The following is a 20,604-nucleotide window of genomic DNA, read 5'->3' on the forward strand; positions in this document are numbered from 1 at the left end:
ATGTTCTTTATATCACACTGGAATTAGCATTTTTACCATTTTACATTCATTTCAAAGGTCTTTGCAAATGTTTGGCATAATATATTTATTTGTGGTTGGTAGAATTAGAAAGACATCAGCAATATGTAATCCTGACAGTAATGTGCATACTGTATTAAGTGATTTTTATGCCTGTTTACTTTCTGTAATCCTTCTATTTTATAAATCGAATAGCTTAGTATACTTCCACTAGAAATTAATTTATAATGATTATTTATACTGGATGAAGTAGCAGGTTCATTTTAGTATGAATCCACTCAGATCAACTTTATCAAACTGAACTTTTATATCTACAGTCCATTATATTACAACTTTTTAAATAGCATTTATAACAAAAGAACTTTCGTTTTATAAAATATTTGTTACAAAAAAAACCTTGCCAAAAACCATTACAATTTCTATGCATTGTGTAATATTCAGTGATGTCTTTGTTGAGATTTTGCATGTCATCATAGGGTGCTCTTTCATATGTGTGTTAGTGGTGTTTATGTGGAATTGTTCATCATTGCTGCTATCACTTACTGTAGTTAAACTGAAGAACTGTGCTTACGGGGCTGTGCCAGTCGACATTTTATGTGTGACCTGTGAAAGTATGTACTTAGTGGTTTAATATTTTGAGCCAGTACGTAGTGGCCTCTACAGAAGGAAATGTTGTAGTTGTCAAGTGGTGCCAACTTCAAAATCTTGTTTCGTGTGTATAATTCCAGGTTAGCTCTTCTTTATCCCCAGCTCTTTGAGAGGGAAATGTTTGCAAAAGGAGAAAGCAAGAATTCTGGGCTTTTTTTAGTACTCCTCTCCCCCAGCTTAAATCTTCTTCTTTCCCTGATACTTGAGTACCTTGCAGAGAAAATCCAATAGAATGACAGTATAGCAGCAACATTTCCCTTGATCTGGATATTTTTTGGTTGGACAGTGTGATAACACAGGACTATAAGGTGCATACATAATTTTTGTTGGTTATCATAACTTACTGTTTGAATTGCATTTAATGAGAATATTTAGTTTTTAAGTTTGATTTACAAGTGACCATGGAAACCTCAGTGTTCCCACATACTAACTTTTATATTCAGCATTTGTATGGACTTATTTAATATACTCTGTTGCCTCACATCAGAATTTTTTCACGCCCGTTTGTCTTTAGCTGGTTCCTGGTAGTTCCATTTTGCCCTGGCAGTTTCATACAAGCTCTGAAAGTAAAGAGAAACAATTTCAGTGGATTAATTCTATTATTCTACTTGTTAAAAGTCAACATGGGGAAAATATCATTATACTTTTTTGTACATTTATAGTCTTAAAATGGAAGAGAAACTATCATACAATGTTAAGAAGGCTACTTCCTGAATACCCTTGTTACCCCAGCATGCCCAGATTCCTCCCTCAGTGCGGTGTTTCGTTCTGTCTGTTCAATGGGTTTGTAGCTGTACAGTCCCTTTAATAAAGGGACAATCTCCTGGACTGTACAGGGGCTTTTCGTGTGACTGTCAGACACCTGGCAACAGCCAGTGCCGTGTACGGAAACACTGCTGCTGATACTGCTGATTTAACTCTGAGAGTATAGAAAGTAATTCTTTAAGGCTCCTGCTCCTTCTTTGCTCAAAGGAAAAGAAAGGCAGATTTCAAATGGGAGCCTTCTCTCCAGAATATGCTTTAAACACTTGCCCTTCCAGGGAGGTAGTAAAGCAATGAAAGGAAGTTCAATTATGCATGTTCTGAAGATGTTCTGCCCTCGGTCAGTGGCCTTTAGAGTAACAGTAACGTATTTCTTGATTCCTGCATTGGGGGTTTGCAGGCAAAGCCTTTGTTCTTAGAATTCCTTTTATATTTTGGACACCAAAGATTATGGCAATGTATCCTGATGACTAATAGTCACAATTCCTATTAGTTAGCAGTGGGCATATTTATTTGCATGCTCTCTTAAGTTTTATTTACCCCCTTTATGTCTTCTGTACATTTTATATGTCTGTCCTGAGACCTTTATGCCTATAAATGGGCTACTTTTGAATCAAGTAATACACACATATTTGTTAGGTTTCTAATTTATAGGGTTATGTTTCCACCATGACTTTTAAGCTTTTTCTCACTGCTAACGTTAGACATAGATTTGCCCCATGGTGAGCAATAACTTGTACCTTTTTTGCTGTAATCTGAAAATGTAACTAATACTATGGGCTGAAACCTGGTGAGACAGTGACTGGAAGTGATTTGGATTCAACAGAATCACTATATGACTCATTTATTTGGTGGTTTAGTAGAATGAATGCTGTATTCAACTTAAATAAGGTCTTCCATCTTTCTTACAAATTTTAAGAATGATTTAAAAATTCCTTTAAGTCTACCACTTGGAAGTTCATTGAGAATACAAATTATACCAATTTAGTATAACGTAATACCAGGCATCTGTTTGGAAATATAACCACACAATACCTAGAAAACTTTTGTGAACAATTGAACTATTCTTTGAAGATGCATTCACTTTTTCCCCTGTTTGATATAGATCATTTTTGATATATTTTCTGGTCACTGGGTTTTTAACTGATATTACATGAAAAAAGCACATGTGTGCCTATTCACTCTAATGTTTAAAAATTTTCTTCTTAAGCTGCTACATTTATAATTTGTGAAAGAGGAGAAAGGTGAATTGAAATGGAGAGAAATTTCTGTTAATATGTTAAAATGTGTGACTGTGATACTCTTGGTTAATTAATATTCTGCCAGTTGATATTTGTAATATAATACAGCTTTTTTGTTAATAAGTGTATACTCTCGGTTTCATTTTTATTTTAACGCTCACTGATCTTTTCCTCTAAAATGTTTCCATCTTTACCAGCTCACTGTTTTTGCTTCATATTTGTCTGTGTACTTGTGCTCTAAATAAAATTCTAGTTTTGTGTCCCGGCGGCTTATTCATTGTGTGTGCAGTGTTTGCCTGCAGTGTAATAGTGTGATTTCCTATTGTGTTCAGCGTTTGTTGGTGCAGCCTCAACTTATGGAAATAAGAAATACAATCCAATAAAATCAGCTAATGTCTCTGTAATGAGAGCATGTTTTAATCACAGTATTTTGTCTGTATTTGGGTATGTTAGTCTTCATTTAATAAATGGTTTTCCGCAATGCCGGCTGACTTTTGTAGCTACAACAGTTTAAAAACAACTTAAAACCATGTCGTGAATAACGAAATTGTCCTCTTCACCATGCATCAGCCCCACATGGTCAGTGCATAGTAAGCAGAGCTTTCCATGTCAAGTGCTTCTAATGGAGGAGCGGGCATTGTGGGGAGAGAAGCATCTCTCTATGCGAGTACGTGGAAACAGCCCCCCCCCCCCCGGGGTGGGGAGGACACTTCAGGAGGGCATCTACAGCTGAATAATCACATGCTTCCTGGAGCCTCAGCCCCCAAAATCCTGTTTTGGGGCAAAAGTCTCTACTCAAATTCACTCTCTGGCTTTTTGTCTGTGGAGCTCTTGTCAGCCAACTGTGCAAAGGCATACCAAGCTGAGTCTGCTTCCAGACTTCCTCACTTTCAGGAAACGCCTTTTTGGTCAGGTGGAATTCTTCATGTGCTCTTGGTTGCATTTAGCACATATGACGATGTTCTGTGAGCAGAATAGGAATGGTTATTCAAAAAGATTATAGTAGTTCAGACATCTTTGTTGTGTCACTAAAATTATTTAGTAGAGAAATGCATATTAAAACACCAGAAAACATAATGTTCTCTTTCACAAAAGTGCAAATGTAGTTCTTTTAGATGTATAATCCAGCAAAGTCTACTCAGAAGGCTGAGTATTGCAAATAGCAATAGCTGTACTTTGTATGATAGTATTTTAAATGGTATTAAAATTACGTTACAAATAGTTGTAACGTAATTTTAATGTTTTTGTACTACTTTAAGAAACAAATTACGTAATTAAAATGTGACAGATTTTATTTCCCTGATAGAGGAAGAATATTGGAATTCAGGTTGAGTAATACTTAGCCTGCAAATCACGAAATGTCCTCTTTTTTAAAGTTTTATTTATTTTAAATTTATTTATTTATAATAATCTTTTCTAAGACTTCAAGTGACTAAAACAGCTAATGCATATAACATAACGCAGTGTTGGCTGTACATCAGGCATAGGACCACTGGATCCTACAGTACATGTGTGCTCCCTTGGGTAGATGCTGCCCGTTAGCTTCCGAAGTGGCCGTACAAAGCGACATTCCTACCAGATGAGTGAGGGTTCTGTTGTTTCACATCTTCACCAACACTTGATGTTTATAGATTTTGTTTTTAATTTTAGCCGTTTTGGTGAGTGTATATTAATTTATATTTCCTGAAATGTTAATGATAATTTCTTACTGTACGCATTGCCCATTCAAGTTGGTCCATTTCTAATTGGACTGTCTTCCTTCTAATTGATTTCTCAGATATATTTGCCAACTATCTCCTACTGTTTTGCTTGTCTTTTCACCCCCTTAGGCACACTTTGATAAATGTCTTTTTAATTTTAATGAAATCCAATTTATTGATCTTGTGCTTTGGGGCTAATAAGATTGATGTCCTGTTTGAAAATATGTAGTTACCCCATGGTCCCAAAAATGGTCTCTTGTGTTTTCTTCTAGGAACTTTATCGTTACTACAATTCACATATAGGTCACGATACATTTGGAATTTTGTTGTTTATAGTGTGAGGTAGGCGTTCGGTTGGCTCATATTATGTTAAGGATTTTTTATCTGCTTAGGAGCTGTGTTGGCTTGTAATTTTCTTTTGTTGCATTTTTCTTGTCATATTTTTATAGCAAACTTATGCTGCCCTGTAAAAGACATTAAATTGTGTTCTCTTTTTTTTTTTTCTATTCACTGCCAGAGTTTCATGGTTTGGCATTATTTGTTTCTTAAATTGTAAAAATTTACTTGTAAAATCTATCTTAACTTGAAGGGTTCATGTGTGTGTGTGTGTGTGTGTGTGTGAGAGAGAGAGAGAGAGAGAGAGAGAGAGAGATTTTATAGATTGAATTTCTTTAATGGGTATGGGACTATTTAAATTTTATGTTTCCTATTCAGTTGTGGTAACGTGGCTTTTCTAGATATTTGTCCATTTTACCCAAAATTTCAAATCTATGGGCATCAAGGTCCTAATATTGTTACTGTCTTTCTAATATATCTGTAGGGTCTGCAGTGATAACTCCCTTTTCATTTCTGCTGTAGAAATTGTGCTTTTTCTTTTTTTCTTATGTATTATTAATTGTAATAGTCTTTCAACTCCATCTCTTGGCATTACTATTTTTTTTATTGCAAACTTTCATTGATTTCTGTTCTTACATGTATTGTTTCCTTCATTTTACTTTTTTGGGTATATTTGTCTTTCTCTTTTTTGATGTCCTGATACAGTTGATATTCAACCTTTCTTTTCTAATCTCTGAATTTAATATAATCATTTTTCCTAAAGACACTATCCCATAACTTGGACAAGTTATCATTCAGTTGTGTTATCATTCAGTTTGAAATACTAAGTCCCACTGATTTTTGTTTTCCTTTCACTAAGGGTTTATTTAGAAGTATATGATGACTTAATTGTCTGTTAACAAAATGGAAATCTAGAATTCTCTTCCTTCTTTCTCTTCTTCCCCTTCCTTTTTTTCCCCTGAACTCTTCAGTTTGGAAGCTCCTGGCGGGGAGAGCAGAGCAGGCGTTGGCACTGGAGTGAGTGTGTGTTCACTGAAGGAGCTGGGATGGTCAGGCATGAAGCCTGCAGTGTCAAGAGGGCATGCACACAGGAGAGCTGCCCAGTGAGGGCCGTAGGCAAGTGACTGGGGCAGGAAATATATTTCAGCAAGAGGGCAATCTGGCAAAGTGGTAACAGCTTGAATTGGGAGAGAAAAACATCCCGTGGAGGCGTGGCCAGGCATGTGGCGTGATCGCCTGAGCAGGGTGAGTGGGGCCCCCACACTGCAGCGGGGAACATGGGGAGAAGCCCTGTGTGAGAAGTCAGAGCCTTGCTGAAGTGAGTAGGGCTTCACGCATGGGGGTGGCCTGGTGTGAGGTGTCATCCCAGGAAGGGTGATGAAGGCGTCCACGTAGCAGGGCTTCCGGCATGGGATGTCGGAGTTTGAGTGGCGTGAGAAAGGTGTCTGTGTCTGGAGGGTGGCCCAGTGCCGGGTGCCACGCTGGGAGTGGGTAAAGAGGGCATCTGTGTGTCTGGGAGGGGCACATCACAGCCAGGTGTCAGAGCACAAGCAGGTGAGGGGAAATCCGTGAAAGACCGAGGGGCAGGACGAAACACAATACATGATGCTGAACTGGACCCCTTCCCAGGGCAGTACATTATTGGGGCAACTGGCAGAACTTCCATGGGCATACAGGTTCCATTTTCATTGTACAGTCTCTGTCCTTCTGCCCTCTGATTAGAGTGAAATTATTTAAGGTCACATCATTTAACATAATAATTAAACCTAATCATCCTATCTTGCAGTGTGAGTCTTTCCTGTGCTTATGCTATAATGAAGTGATGGGGACTGAGCTGTGTTGCAAACAAATCCTGTTTTTGTTGTATTTTTAAAAACTATTGAAACTATAGTGTTTGTCTAAATAAAGCAGACTTAGTTTTCCTCACTGCAGGTTAATCTGAGTCCATTTTGGGAGCCAGCATATATTTTTTACAAGTGGCCAGTATTTAAATTGCATTCTTTACTGAGAACTTGATCTCTGTAGTACCTGATTCTTTTGCCGCAGTGTCCAGAGCATAGAGTCAGCGGGACCCAAGTCCAAATCCCGGCACTTGGACTTGGCTGGCTTGTGCACTCGCTAACTGCGTGACTCGAGATTCAGCTCAGTGCCAGGCACAGAGAGTGTACCTCAGTCAGTATTGGGTGCATGATGTATGAAGTTACTGTTTGAGGTTCTGTTTCCTTATTTGTAAAATTGTTACAACAGTAGGGTTACTTAGAGCTTACTTTATATAACTCTTGGTATATAGCACAGGTGGTAAACCCAAGGCCCACAGGCCAGATCTGGCCCAGCACCTTGTTTCTACCCGGGGGCAGTGCTGAGCTCTCACTTCACTGCTAAGGAGTAGTTACATTTACACAGCCCTAAAGTTACATTCGGCCCTTTGAAGGCAGTTGTGAGGCTGATGTGGCCCCCGGTGAAAATGAGTTTGACACCTCTGGTATATAGTAAGCAGATGCTAGTAGATGTTAGTGCTAGATGTAATAGTAGTACATTTTATGCTAGAATCCTTTCATTAATATCAAGCAAGTCCCAGAAGTAACACAAGTTACCTCAGTTTATGAGGGTGGTGAGAGAAATATGTCTACATGACTCGTGCACTTCAGATAGCTTTGCTGGCAACGTTTATTCCTGTCCTGCTGTAACCATTAGTTAAAGCAGATTGTGTGTTCAACAGTTAACAGCAGGCCTAAAGGGTGAAGGCAGAGTCTTCAGGAGCGTACAAACCCATTGAGATCCTCCTAACACAGGTCACAATTCTACGGAATAAAGTAAATGTGGGACACACTGAAAGAAAGAAGAAGGGAGTTGAGCAGGATGGACAAACATGTACAAGTGAGCTTTGAATTGGAACGGGAAAAAAAGGCACTTTTGATTTAATACAAAGACCATGGGGAGATTTCTCTGGCTGAGTGTGGGGAAGGTGGGGTGTGAGCGTCCTGGGTGTAGCCAGGTGCTGGGAGCAGCAGGCGGCTGGTGGTTCGCGTTCCTCGGTGGGAGCAGTGAAAGGTGAGGTGAGTTAGGTAAAGTGAAGCGCATTTGTGGGTCACCTTGGTCATTGAACTACCTTTTCTTCTTTCTACTTCTCTCTTTAGTTCCTTGTTTTGAACATAGAAACATTCTGGAGAAGGTCGGAACCACTAGATACAAAATACGAATTGGCATCATTTTTACTTTCGGTGGTCTACCTTGATTTTTTTTTAGCCAAAGGTCACAGTATGAACAATTTAAGCCTATTTTTAGTAGGTCAGAGTATGAGGAAGGGCCCGCTAATGGTGATGGACTTGACTATGTCTTTGGTAACCAAGAAAATAGATACATTGAGGAAAACGAGTTCTAATATGAAGTAATTTGGCAATTGCATCTTAAAACCTGTTGCCTTTTTCTGAGACATGTGAGTGTCTGGAGTATCCCTTCCCCTGCTTTCCCCTAATATGGCTCTCCCTCGCCCTAGCTTTCTGATTTTAAGCTAGCTGATGAGTTGTGGAGTCAGGTCCAAATGTCTTTCTCTTTATTAATTTTTGAAAAGAACTGAAGAAATATGCTAATACTGTTTAGTTCGCGGCTGCCCAAGATGGCACATTAAGGCATCTGAGGCTGTATATTACAGAGAAATAACAGCTCTTCATGTGCTAAGGGTAAGGAGAAAGGATGTGTAACTTGTCTTCCCATCTATCTTTTTGTCGTTGTTGTTGTTAATAGAAATGCTGTTTTTTTTCCAGTGAAAATTTTAGATAGAACATTCTTTGTTTCCCTGCATCCATTTCCCCGCATTCGTTTCCCCTGCTTTTTGTCATTGGAATGCCTGCATGAGTACATCAGTAAGCATATACGGCAAATGGTTGCGATTAAATGCAGGGTTACTGCATTGATTTCATGCTAGAAATATTGCTTTCTATTTATCCAGATATATGTATACTTGATAGAAATTTCATTTTTTATAAGTGCTATCTCTTAGGAGCCTTCTGTTATTTAACATGAGCTCAAGATGTAATTCTCTAAAGAAAGGAATGGCAAGTTATGTTAATGCCCTTTATTTTTTCTGTTTCTAGCCTATTCCACTAAGCTCAACAAATTTCCTGTATTTAATATTAATGATGACTTGAATGATCTGTGTACCAGTGCAGTAAGCCCAAACACTACCAAAGCCACGCGCTATGCCCTGAATGTGTGGCGATACTGGTGCATGACCAATGGGCTCAAAGATCACACGGACATCACCAAGGTAAGGACCTTTCGGGTTTACTTCTTTCAGCCAATGTCACTGAGTGCCCAAGTGCCCAGCACTGTGCTGAGGATGGTGGAGAGCACAGAACAGTTGCTTTCTGCCAGGAGAAACTTTGAAAGGACATAAAATAGAAAGGAAAAAAATGTCATAGTTCAAAGCAGAATTTAATAAATGCCCTATGACTTTACAGATCAGAAATGCCAAAAAAATATTATCAGTTGGATAAACTAATTTCAGTGTGGTGACACTAGCAAAGGCACTGATATTTAAGCTGTATTTATGGTACAGAGGTAGAATTTCAGTAGAATTGGGTAAAGACACGGGTCTTCTAGGCTGAGTGACACAGACAAGAGTAAGATTTGCAGGGTTAGCCTTGCCCGTAGAAGGGGCTTCATATATGGGAATAAGGGGCTACAAAACTAGATTTGGATAACCCTCCCATGCCAAGCCACAATCTTGTGACTGTTGGGAAGTCATTGAAATTTGTTTTGCTTTTGTTTGCGCAGTGGGGAAGGGACTGTTGTAATGGGGAGGGCGCTCTCACCATGCAGTCTGCAAGGGTCTTAAGGTTCAGGCAAAGGGGAAGCCACTGAAGGTGTCCGAATGGGAAGAAACAGTGAAAGTGATATTTTAGAGGAACTATGTGGAACTGATGAGCAAAAAATCAGTTACTATCCTTGGTCCTCATTTTCCCCACCTGTAAAATGAGCTCTGAGAATATGTTCCACCTTGAAATGTTTGGGGTTTGTGACTGGGAAAATGTTCTTGGACGTGTGGAGACAGAAGACGAAGATGTTGTATTTGGTTTGGATATACTGAGTCTAAATCAGACATGGCAAGTAGGCAGTTGGGAATGTGGGTTTCACACATGGGGGACGTGTTAAATCTACAAGTATAGACTTAAAGGCCAGGCAGATAGAGGTGGTAATTGAAGCCCAAGGGCCGGTGATGGCTCCAAGGTTGGGCGATGTGTTTAGGGCACCCACAAGAGATGAAACAGGAAACCCAGGTTTGTACTTCTGACAGCGTGGCGCACTAGACACAGCAAGGGGCCTCTCCGCTGTACTTGCAGAAAAAGAAGGAGTTCATCTCAGGGCCAAAACAAAGGACAGCTGAAACTGGAGTGGTGAGCAGTCAGCACACCTGAAAGTTGGGGCTCTACCTGAGGGCATATGTTGCCAACGTTGTTAGGGAAGAGAAGAGACAGGCAGGTGAACTGAAGAACCCTTGATTGAGGAGAGGACCCTGAAAGGAGCTTGAGAGGTTCCAGGTGAGCAGCCTACCCTGGCTCCTCACTGTTATGTTGTAATAATCTTTGAAGGGAAACATTCCTTGAAATTCCTTGGGTTTTTGCAAATTAAAAGCAACTAAATGTGCTCATTTTTTAACAAGTCATCGTTCACTCAGGGAAATGCGTGACCGTGAGTGAGAATGACTAGAAACAAACCACAGATTGAGACACCCAGGACTTCACATAGTAAGTTATAGATTAAGGATGTGTGAAATGTTAAGGGTGTATGAAATGAAAAGAATTACAGTGAACTGTTGAACAATGTGGGGGTTAGAGGTGCCAACCCCTGCACAGTGGAAAATCTGCATATAACTTAAGTCAGCCCTCCACATATGTGGGTTCCCAACTGTGGATCAAAAATACTTATAAAAATGTACCAGCACTAGCCTACTAATCAAACTGATCCAGCAGATTTGAAAATAAATTGAAATTTCCACTCCTGGTCATAAGGGAATGAAAAGATGCAGAATTATCCTTCTGCTGTAACAGCTAGAAAACTGGACAACTCTTTGAGACAGGACGGGCAGCACAGGACTTGACCCCTAAGAGAGAGGTAGCAAGGGAGATGAGAGCTGCCGTCTCCCCGGCCATCTGCCTGGAGGCAGTCTCCGAGCTGCAGGGAAGCCAGGGGGACTCACACAGAGCCCGGGAATCTTGCTGAGTTGAGAGGAGACCGAGATCCGGGTTCAAGGAGGGCAAGGACAAGAGGACACTGGAAGAAAAGTCCCAACACTCATTGAAAAAATAAGACAAATGCGGTACTGAACAATGTAAAATCCACAGTTTCTAGTGTGCAATTAAATACTACTCCTTGCCAGAAGTGTGACCCATACTCAGCAGAAAAATCAGTTGTCCTTCACTTCCGGCCAATTTGGAGAGTAAGATTTATCCCCCTTCCTGAAACAATCAAAATACGGACAAATAATATAAAGTGTTTTGCAAGGTACTATATAAGACTCAAGGAAGGGATGTTCTCTCTGAGAGACAGCAAACGAGGTGAGCTGTATGAGCAGCCAGCCCGCTGCCCTAAGAAGAGTTCTGGGGCTCTGGTGCAGGGAGGGGCAATGCCAGCAAGCCCAGCTGGGTTGCTGAGCTGAGCAACAGAGCTGAGAGTCCAGAGAAACCAAGGGGGTTAGCATTGTCATGACAGTATTCGACAGTGGAGAGCTACAAAGAGAACTGAAGACAGTTCCCCTCAAGCATTAAGCTGAGTACTGATCGACAGATGCATGTGGGGAAACCGCCTCAGGCTGGCAAAAATCACCTGAAAGGTTCAGCAGTAGCAGTACCCAGAGCTCACATGGAACTGGAAGTAATACCCGTTCCCATTGGCCAGACTAGAAACACCTCCGGATTCATGGGGTGGAGCACTCAGAAAGGTCGGGCATCAGATGTGGAGAATAACTGGCCCTGGACTGAGCTCTGCTCTAATCCCACACAACAAATCTTACAAGCAAGACCCAGGTGCGTGAGAAGGTGCTAAACATCAGTAATCATCGGGGCAATGCAATTTAAAACCACAATGAGATACCACCTTACATCTGTTAAAATGGCTAGTATCAAAAAGATAAGGAATAACAAGTGTTGGCAAGGATGTGGAGAAAAGGGAACCCTTGTACAATGTGAATTGGTACAGACACTATGGAGAACAGTATGGAGGTTACTCAAACAATTAAAAATAGAACCCCATACAGTCCAGCAATTTTACTTCTGGGCATTTATCCAAAGGAAACAAAACTGCTAAGTTGAAAAGATATATATACCCGCCCCCATGTTCATTGCTGTGTTATTTACAATAGCCAAGACATGGAAGCAGCCTACATGTCCATGAATGGATGAGTGGGTAAAGAAATTGTTATGTATATATGTAATATATGAGGTCTGTCCAGAAGGTATCCAGCCATGTAATATGAAAAATAGAGACATTTATTGAAAAAAGATACAAGAAACATTGTACATGGGACAATGACGCCTCAGTCCCCTATGAGGTGGTACCTCAGGAACTTGGACAGTTCTCCCAATCACCATCAGCTGCCCTGTCATGTTTTCCTGAATCTCATCAATGGTCTGAAATCTCTTGCCTTTCAAAGATGATTTTAGTTTTGGGAAAAGCCAGAAGTTACAGGGTGCCAAATCTGGGCTTTAGTAGGGCTGAGTCACCTGGGTGATTTGACGTTTCACCAAAAAACTCTGTGTGAGACATGGTGCATGAGTGGGCATGTGGTCATGATGAAGCTGCCAATCACCAGTTGCCCATAGCTGCAGACTCCGGAGTCATCCAAGTAGTTTCCATGGACGAATGTTCAAGCTTAATGCAAAATTTGATGCAGATTCATTGCTCTACTCGCTCAATCATTTTGAATGTGATGGCCACACAGTGCACATGCTCACTCAAGGGTGTCTACCACCCCCACTGACTAATACAGTGAAGTCACCATTGTTCACGCATGTGCATTCCAGTCCACTCTCCTTGACTGCCAGGTTACATCCATTTCGCAACCCTTCTCATATTAATAATGGCTGGACTTTTTTCGGACAGACCTCATTTTGTGTGTGTGTGTATGTGTGTGTGTGTGTCTCACAATTATATATATAGTGGAATGTATGTATACAATGAATATTACTTGGCCATAAAAGGGTATGAAATCTTGCCATTTGCAACAACACAGATGGACTTTGAAGACATTATGCTAAGTGAAATAAATCTGAGAAAAACAAATTTCATATGATCTCACCAGTAAGTGAATCTTTAAAAAAAAACTCCTAGTACAGATGACAAATTGGTAGTTGCTGGAGGTGAGGGAGCAGGTAAAATACATGAAGATGGTCAAGAGACCTAAGGATGTAATGTACGGCGTGGTGGCTGCAATTACTAATACTATACTATATATTTCTAACTTGCTAAGATAGTAAATATTAAAAGCTCTCATCAGAAGAAAAATATTTTTAACAATATGTGGTGATGGATGTTAGCTAGACTTATTGTGATGTTTATTTTGCAATGTATACAAATATCAAATCGTTACCTTGTACAACTAAAACTAATATAGAGCATGTCATCTCAAAATTACACATGAATTTTTTAAAGTAGAAAAAGACCCAAATGGATCAAACAGTTTTCAAGTAACTATGTCCCAGGACAAGACTTAAGAATATTTTATACTAATGTAAAAATATCTAGAACCCAAGAAATAAAATTCACAATGTCTGGCAACTAAACATCAGCAGACATGCAAAGAAGCAAGAAAATATATTTCTTAAAGAATGATCCAATCAAAACCAACCGACACTGACATGGAGTTTAGAATTGGCAGGCAGAAACATTGAACAGTTGTTATAAAGAAGATAAACAAATGGCCAGTAAGCACATGAAAAGGTGCGCAACTTTATCAGACATCAGGAAAATGCAAATCAAAACTGCAAAAGATTTCCCCTCATATGCAGCAGGAAGGAAGGATGGGCAAGAATGCAAAAAAGAACAGATAGTAACAAGTGTTGATGAGGATGGAGAGAAATTGGAATCCTCATACGATCCTGGTGGGAAAGTAAAATGATGTAGCTTTTGTGGAAGTGATTTAGCAGTTCCCCAAATGTTAAATACAGGGTTACTCTGTCACCCAGCAATTCCTTTCCTAGGCATATACCCAAAATACGGAAAGTATATATCTGTAAAAAAAGTATACACAATTACTCATTGTAGCATTATTTACAATAGCCAAACTGGAGAATCAACCCAAAGGTCAGATGAATGAATAAACAAATGTGGCATATCCATACAAGGGAACGGCCTTTGGCAATAAAAAGAAATGAAGTACTACATGCTACAACGTGGGAGAACCTTGAAAGCGTTATGCTAAGTGAAATAAGTTAGACACAGAAGGCTGAATGTGTGTGACTCCATTTATGCAAAGCACTTAGAAAAGGCAAGTTCGTGGAGACAGGAAGTAGAATAGAGGGTTACCAGGAGCTGGAGGGAGGAGGAAGTGTGGGGTTTTTGTTTGACAAGCACAGTTTGTGTTTGGAATGATTTAAAAACATAATGGAAATTAATGTGGATGGTTATACAACATTGTGAATGTACTTACTGCCACTGAATTGTATACTTACAAATGGTTAAGATGGTAAATTGTGTGTTTTTTACATATACATATTTTATGACAACAAAAAGATCAATAAAATGTAACTTTCACCTTTATCAATAATTTTAAAATTCAGCTATTCTCACAGACCCCCTTCACCAGTTAGGTCTTCATCCCTGTGAGCCTTAACCTTTTCCAGGCCAGAGGTCAGTGAAGTCACTGTGAAGATACTGTCTGTTGCTGGGAAACTTTACGTTTCTGTGCAGGAAGCCATGAAAAGGGCTTCATTTCTTCAAACCCTCTGTAGCTTAGAAAGCATACACCCCAGGAGATGGAAAGGTTCAGTAGTGTGCACCTTATCAGTACTACTGTGCTCTTAATATGATAGAAATAATTAGTATTTCTTAGTTTCCCCGTGATATCTAGAGAGATAATGGGTGAGGGAGAATATATATTTCAGTCTTCTGTAATCTACTCACATGGGTCCCTCACATATTTTTAATAATGAGGCCAGTATCTTGGAGAATTAGCCAGTATTTAGTTAAAAGGAGGACTTGAGCCCTGGCTGGTGTGGCTCAGTGGATTGAGAGCCGGACTGCGAAGTAAAGGGTCACTGGTTCTATTCCCAGTCAGGGCACATGCCTGGGTTGCAGGCCAGGTCCCCAGGAGGGGGTATGCGATAAGCAACCACACACTGATGATTCTCTCCCTCTCTATCTCCCTCCCTTCCCCTCTCTCTAATAATAAAGAAATAAAGTCTAAAAAAAATCATTTTAAAAATAAAAAGTACCTGGTTGGCGTAGCTCAGTGGATTGAGCTCGGGCTGGGAACCAAAGTGTTGCAGGTTCGATTCCCAGTCAGGGCACATACCTGGGTTGCAGGCCATGGCCCCCAGCAACCACACATTGATGTTTCTCTCTCTCTCTATCTCCCTCCCTTCCCTCTCTAAAAATAAATAAATAAAATCTTTTAAAAAATTAAAAATAAAAATAAATAAAAAAATAAAAGAAGGACTTGAGGCATCAAGGCCCATATTCTCTAACCTCACTTTCTTGGTTTCAATGCAAGCTCTGTTTAGTCTAGGTGTGTCTTTCAAGATAGATAGAGCTGACAGCAGACAAGGTAGCTAACAGCCCTTGTTTACTTAAGGAAGGAAGCAAGGAGTCAAATAGACTTCAAAATATAATCCAACTACGTAGAGTATACACTGTCATTCTCTGTCTGTATTTAACTTAGTAATTTTTCACGCAGGGGTGACCCACTCCTCACTGATCCATCTCCTTCAAGGTTGCCATCGCACTGACTTCTGTATTTCTCTCATCCACTCAGAAAATAGAGCATCCTGAAGTTTAGTATCTGTCTTTCTGAACAAAGTAAAATTGGTGAAATCATTTTCTTGTTAGCGATGGTTACTCTGAGATTCATTTTATTTTCCTATTAAGTTCTGGAAGTTCATAAGCATTTTCTCTACCTCCTTCATCCCTTTAGACAACATGGTCACAAAGGGAATTTTGAGGCGTTCCCCCAACAGTAACTCTTGGTTTTACTTGTCTTCTAACACTTCAAGTTTCAAGGATTGCTGTGTAATTCCAGGAGTTTGAAGTTTGCCTAACAAGTTAGGTTTTTTATTTTTATTTTTTCCCATCTGGAGTCATCAGCCCCATGACTACACTCTCACTTCTCGTTGTTCATTTTTACATCAGGGAAATCACATTTATAATCCATGGTGAATTTTTTAAATATATTTCATTGATTATGCTGTTAACAGTTGTCACATTTTTTCCTCCCCTTTACCCACCTCTGCCCTGCACTCCCCTCCCACCAGCATCCCCCCGCTGTAGTTCATGTCCATGGGTCGTACATATAAGTTCTTTGGCTTCTCCATTTCCTATATTCTTAACTTCCCCCTGTCTGTTTTGTGCCTACCAATTATGCCTCTTATTCCCGGCACCTTTTTGCCCCATTCTTCCTCCTCTGTCTCCTTGCTGATAACCCTCCATGTGTTCTCCATTTCTGTGATTCTGTTCCTGTTCTAGTTGTTTGCTTAGTTGGTTTTGTTTTTTGTGTTTTTTTTATGTCCAGTTGTTAATAGTTATGAGTTTGTTGTCATTTTCCTGTTCATAGTTTTTGATCATCTTCTTTTTCTTAGGTAAGTCCCTTCAACCTTTCATATGATAAGGGCTTAGTGATGATGTGCTCCTTTAACCTGACCTTATCTGGGAAGCCCTTTATCTGCCCTTCCATTCTAAATGACAGCTTTGCTGGATAGAGTCATCTTGGATGTGGGTCCTTGCCTTTCAGGACTTTTGAATTCTTCCTTCCAGTCCCTTCTTGCCTGGAAGATTTCTTTTGCGAAATCAGCTGATAGTCTTACGGGAATTCCTTTGTAGGTAACTGTCTCCTTTTCTCTTGCTGCATTTAAGATTCTCTTCTTAACTTCACTCTTGGGTAATGTAATTATGATGTGTCTTTTTGTGTTTCTCCCTGGATCCAACTTCTTTGAGACTCTTTGAGTTTCTCGGACTTGCACGTCTATTTCCTTTGCCAGATTGGGGAAGTTTCCCTTCCCCATCATTATTTTTTCAAATAAGTGTTCAATTTCTTGCTCTTCCTCTTCTCCTTCTGGCACCCCTATGATTTGGATGTTGGAATGTTTAAAGTTGCCCTGGGGGTTCCTAAGTGTTTCTTCATTTTTTTTGAATTCTTGCTTCTTCATTTTCTTCTGGTTGAATGCTTCTTTCTTCCTTCTGTTCCAAATCTTTGATCAAAGTTTCAGTTTTCTTCCCGTCACTGTTGGTTTCCTATATATTTTTCTTCATTTCGCTTTGCATAGCTTTCACGTTTCCCTCTATTTTGTGACCATACTCAACCATTTCTGTGAGCATCCTGATTACTAGTTTTCTGAACTCTGCATCTGATAGGTTGGCTCTCTCTTCATTGCTTAGTTCTTTTTCTGGAGTTTTGATCTGTTCTTTCATTTGGGCTATATTTCTTTGTCTTGGTGCACCTGTTATGTTGTAATGGGTGGAACCCTAGGTATTTTCCAGGGCAGGGCAACCCACTTGCCTGCATTGTAGTGCTGTATGTGGGGGAGGGGTCAGAGAGGGAACAGTGCCGCTGGGTTGGCTGTCACCCTGCTTTTAGTCACTTCACTTGCTTCCCACAAGTGGATTGTGTTCTATCAGATGCTGATTCCCATGAGGGTGGGCTTGTGTACATTCTAGGATCCTATGGGCCTCTCCAACAGACAGTCCTTTGAGACTGGGAGTTTCTCCCACCTCCACAACCCCCACAAATTTTTACAGCCAGAGCTTTTGAGGCTTTAGTTTCCTGCTCTGGAACCCTGTGTTGTGCGGCCTGTCTCACTCTCCAGTTGTTCCTCCTGGATCATCCACTAGTGAATGTAGGATATCCTGGTATGCCAGCTGCCGCCTCACCTGCCCTGGTCCTCCAGCCACTGCCTTGCCCACCCTGGTCCACCAGTTTACTGCCTTGTTGCAACTTGTTTACTTTGAAACTTGTATTCTTTGTAAACCAGAAAAATGTTCTGCTTCATAAGTCAGCTTAGTTCTCCTGATACCAAGGTTAATTTATTAATTTAACCCATGTTTATCAATCAGTTAATTGGTTCATGATATAGTTCAGGGATTCTGGCATGTGATGAAGACCTAGTCATATATAAGATACAGTTCTTGCCTTCAAGGAACTTTCAGTCCACTTAGAGAGACAGACATATAAGTAGATAAAAGGCTGTGCACTATGGAAAGGCCATAACAAAGCTTAAGTGCAATGGGATCCCAGGTGAGAGAGTAACTTTGCTAAGGGAAGCTATAGAAGCCTTTAACAAGACAGCAGAATTTGAGCTAGATTTGAAATAATGAATTGAGATTTTCCATGTAGAGAAAGTTAGAAGATAGAGAAAGAGCATTTGGTTTCTGTGAATGACACAAAGTTCACTCACAGAAAGAGGCTGGAAATAGAGCACAAAAAGAACAGACGATGAGGCCAGAGAAAAACTGACTCTACCATTTATTTACCACTGCATAACAAGTCACCCCAAAACTTAGTGGCTTAATGCAACATTCATTTTATTTGCTCATGATTCTGTGGGTTGTGCTCAGCTGGGTGGTTCTTCTGCTGGGCTCAGTTGGCATGTGCACGTGGGTGCAGTCATCTGGATATTAGACAAAAGACAGCTTGCCTCTACTTTACATGTTCCCATGGTCTAATGGGGCTTCCTCAGCAGCAACATCACACTAAGAGGATGAAAGCAGAACTTGTAAGGAATTATAAAACAAAAGCAGATGAAAGTAGAATCTCTTGAGGCCTAGGCTTGGAATTCATACATTGTCACATGCTACATTCTATGAGTCAGAGTAAATCACAGCCAACCCAGATTCCAAGGTTGGGAAAATAGATTCTACCTCTTGATGGGAGGAGCAGCAAAGTCAGGTTGCAAAGGGGCATGGGAACAGCAGGGAGTGGGGAGGGATTTGGGGACAGGGACGAGGGGAATTGTTGTGGCTATATTTAGAAATAATCTACCACAGAGTGGAGCCAGATTATGAACACTTGCATGCAAGGTAAATAGTTTGGAATTTGTCCTCAGGGCAACAGGAAGCTAACAGAAGTTACTTTTTTGTTGTTGCTGTTTGGTTTCTAAGCACTAAGGTGATGAATAACATTTTCTACTCAGAACCCCTTATCTAGGAGCCATCTCTCTCCTACAGTCCCCATGGGTATTGCAAAAGCCATCATGTTAGTACAGTGGCCCATCCCTCGGTCAGTTGTTTGGATCAAGAGTGGGCCAATCAGAATTCTTCAGCTGGATTTCTTTTCTGCTGCTGACGAGAGGTGGTCTCTTGCCAATACCCAAAGCCATCACATGTAAACCTTGGGGAGTGCTAGGTGGCTATGTTTTGAGCTGTATAAAGAGAACCGCTCTGCACAGAGATGTGGTGATGAGGGACAGAGTCCTGATGCTGTACTAATTTTGATATCCCTTTTGCCTGAGCTCATTCAAGTTTGATCTGTTTCTTGCAACCAGGTAAATCCCAACTAATACAAAGAGTGGTTAATACCACTCTTTAAGTAGGGAGTACAAGTGGCTACAAAAAAAAAAATCTGAAACCAGCTGACTTAGGATGTCATGGTGAACTTAGTTTTAGTAGTAGATAAGAAAGCCATTGCTTTTTATATTTTTTTATATAACTATCCCGCTCTTCTTGATGGATTTTCAGCTTGGAGTTTCATAGACCAATAATCAGATTATCAGAAAACAGTTATATTTTGCCTTTTTCCTTGCCTGTATACATGTGTATGTAATTTCTCTGTCTTGCTTCACTTGGTTGGCTAGACCCTCCAGTACAGTGTTACATAATAGCAGTGGTATTCAGCATGCTCGCCCTAATCCTGACATTATAAAAAAGATTCCCATGTTGTCATCTTGGGTGTAATTTCTGTAGTTCTTGTCTGTAAAATACTCTTCATCATAGTAAGAGGATTATCCCTTCCAATTTAAATTGAACTTGAATTTTTAAAAATTTGAAATGGAGATCACATTCTTTAAAATACTCTTTTAGTCTTTATCAAATTCATATTATTTCTCCTTAATATGGGAATAAGTCGATTATATTAAAATATTCATTGAGATTAGATCATCCTTGCACTCTGTAGTAATCCCTCCTTGTCTTGGCTTGGTGTGACTTTCCCGCCTCCTGAGTGCAACTGCGTGAGAGGCGGTTCTCGTTGTGCGTGGCAGCACGTTAACTGCCCTGCGCACGTGTCAGAGCCGTGTCCCTGTTACACGCAGGGTTCTCACGTGCACACGTTTTATTTAATATGCTGCTGTGCAAAACAAAAAGCACTGCTATTTTACTTAGGGAAGTTTATATTTATATTCATATACTTTGTTTTTTGGTATAATATCTGTCAGATTTGGGTTCGAAAAAAATGGAGAACGTTTCCTTTTCCTGTGCTGCAAAACGTTTAAATGCGAGAGAGAAGCTAGGTCGACTCCGCAAAGCCATCTCTTCGGGAGTGATCTGCACCTCTGACGGTCCTTTCACCCTCTGCCCCTGTTTGGGGCTGTTCAGAATTTTCTACCTCTTATGGAATCAACTTTGGTCACTTATATTTTCCTAGAAAATTAGTCTACATTTTCAAATTAACATGCATAAAGTATATGATATTCTTCCATGTTCTTGACGCATTTTGTGTACAGTCTTTCTCATCCTAACATTGTTTATGTGTATTTCCA

The 20,604-nt window shown here is 40.1% G+C and overlaps 1 protein-coding gene across 3 annotated transcripts in view; it reads left to right on the forward strand.

Annotated features, from left to right (window-relative positions):
• The window catches only part of KIAA1958 (KIAA1958 ortholog), a 107,720-nt gene that overhangs the window by 80,109 nt on the left and 7,007 nt on the right, over positions 1-20,604 (forward strand). For 2 of the 3 annotated variants that reach the window (XM_028517788.2, XM_028517789.2), the window contains one exon: positions 8,800-8,972. In XM_028517788.2, the coding sequence (XP_028373589.1) occupies positions 8,800-8,972 (173 nt within the window). Of the gene's footprint in view, positions 1-8,799; positions 8,973-20,604 lie in introns of those variants that run through there. The other variant, XM_028517787.2, reaches the window with a different exon arrangement.

The sequence above is a fragment of the Phyllostomus discolor genome, chromosome 3, assembly GCF_004126475.2.
Source record: "Phyllostomus discolor isolate MPI-MPIP mPhyDis1 chromosome 3, mPhyDis1.pri.v3, whole genome shotgun sequence".
Lineage (NCBI taxonomy): Eukaryota > Metazoa > Chordata > Mammalia > Chiroptera > Phyllostomidae > Phyllostomus > Phyllostomus discolor.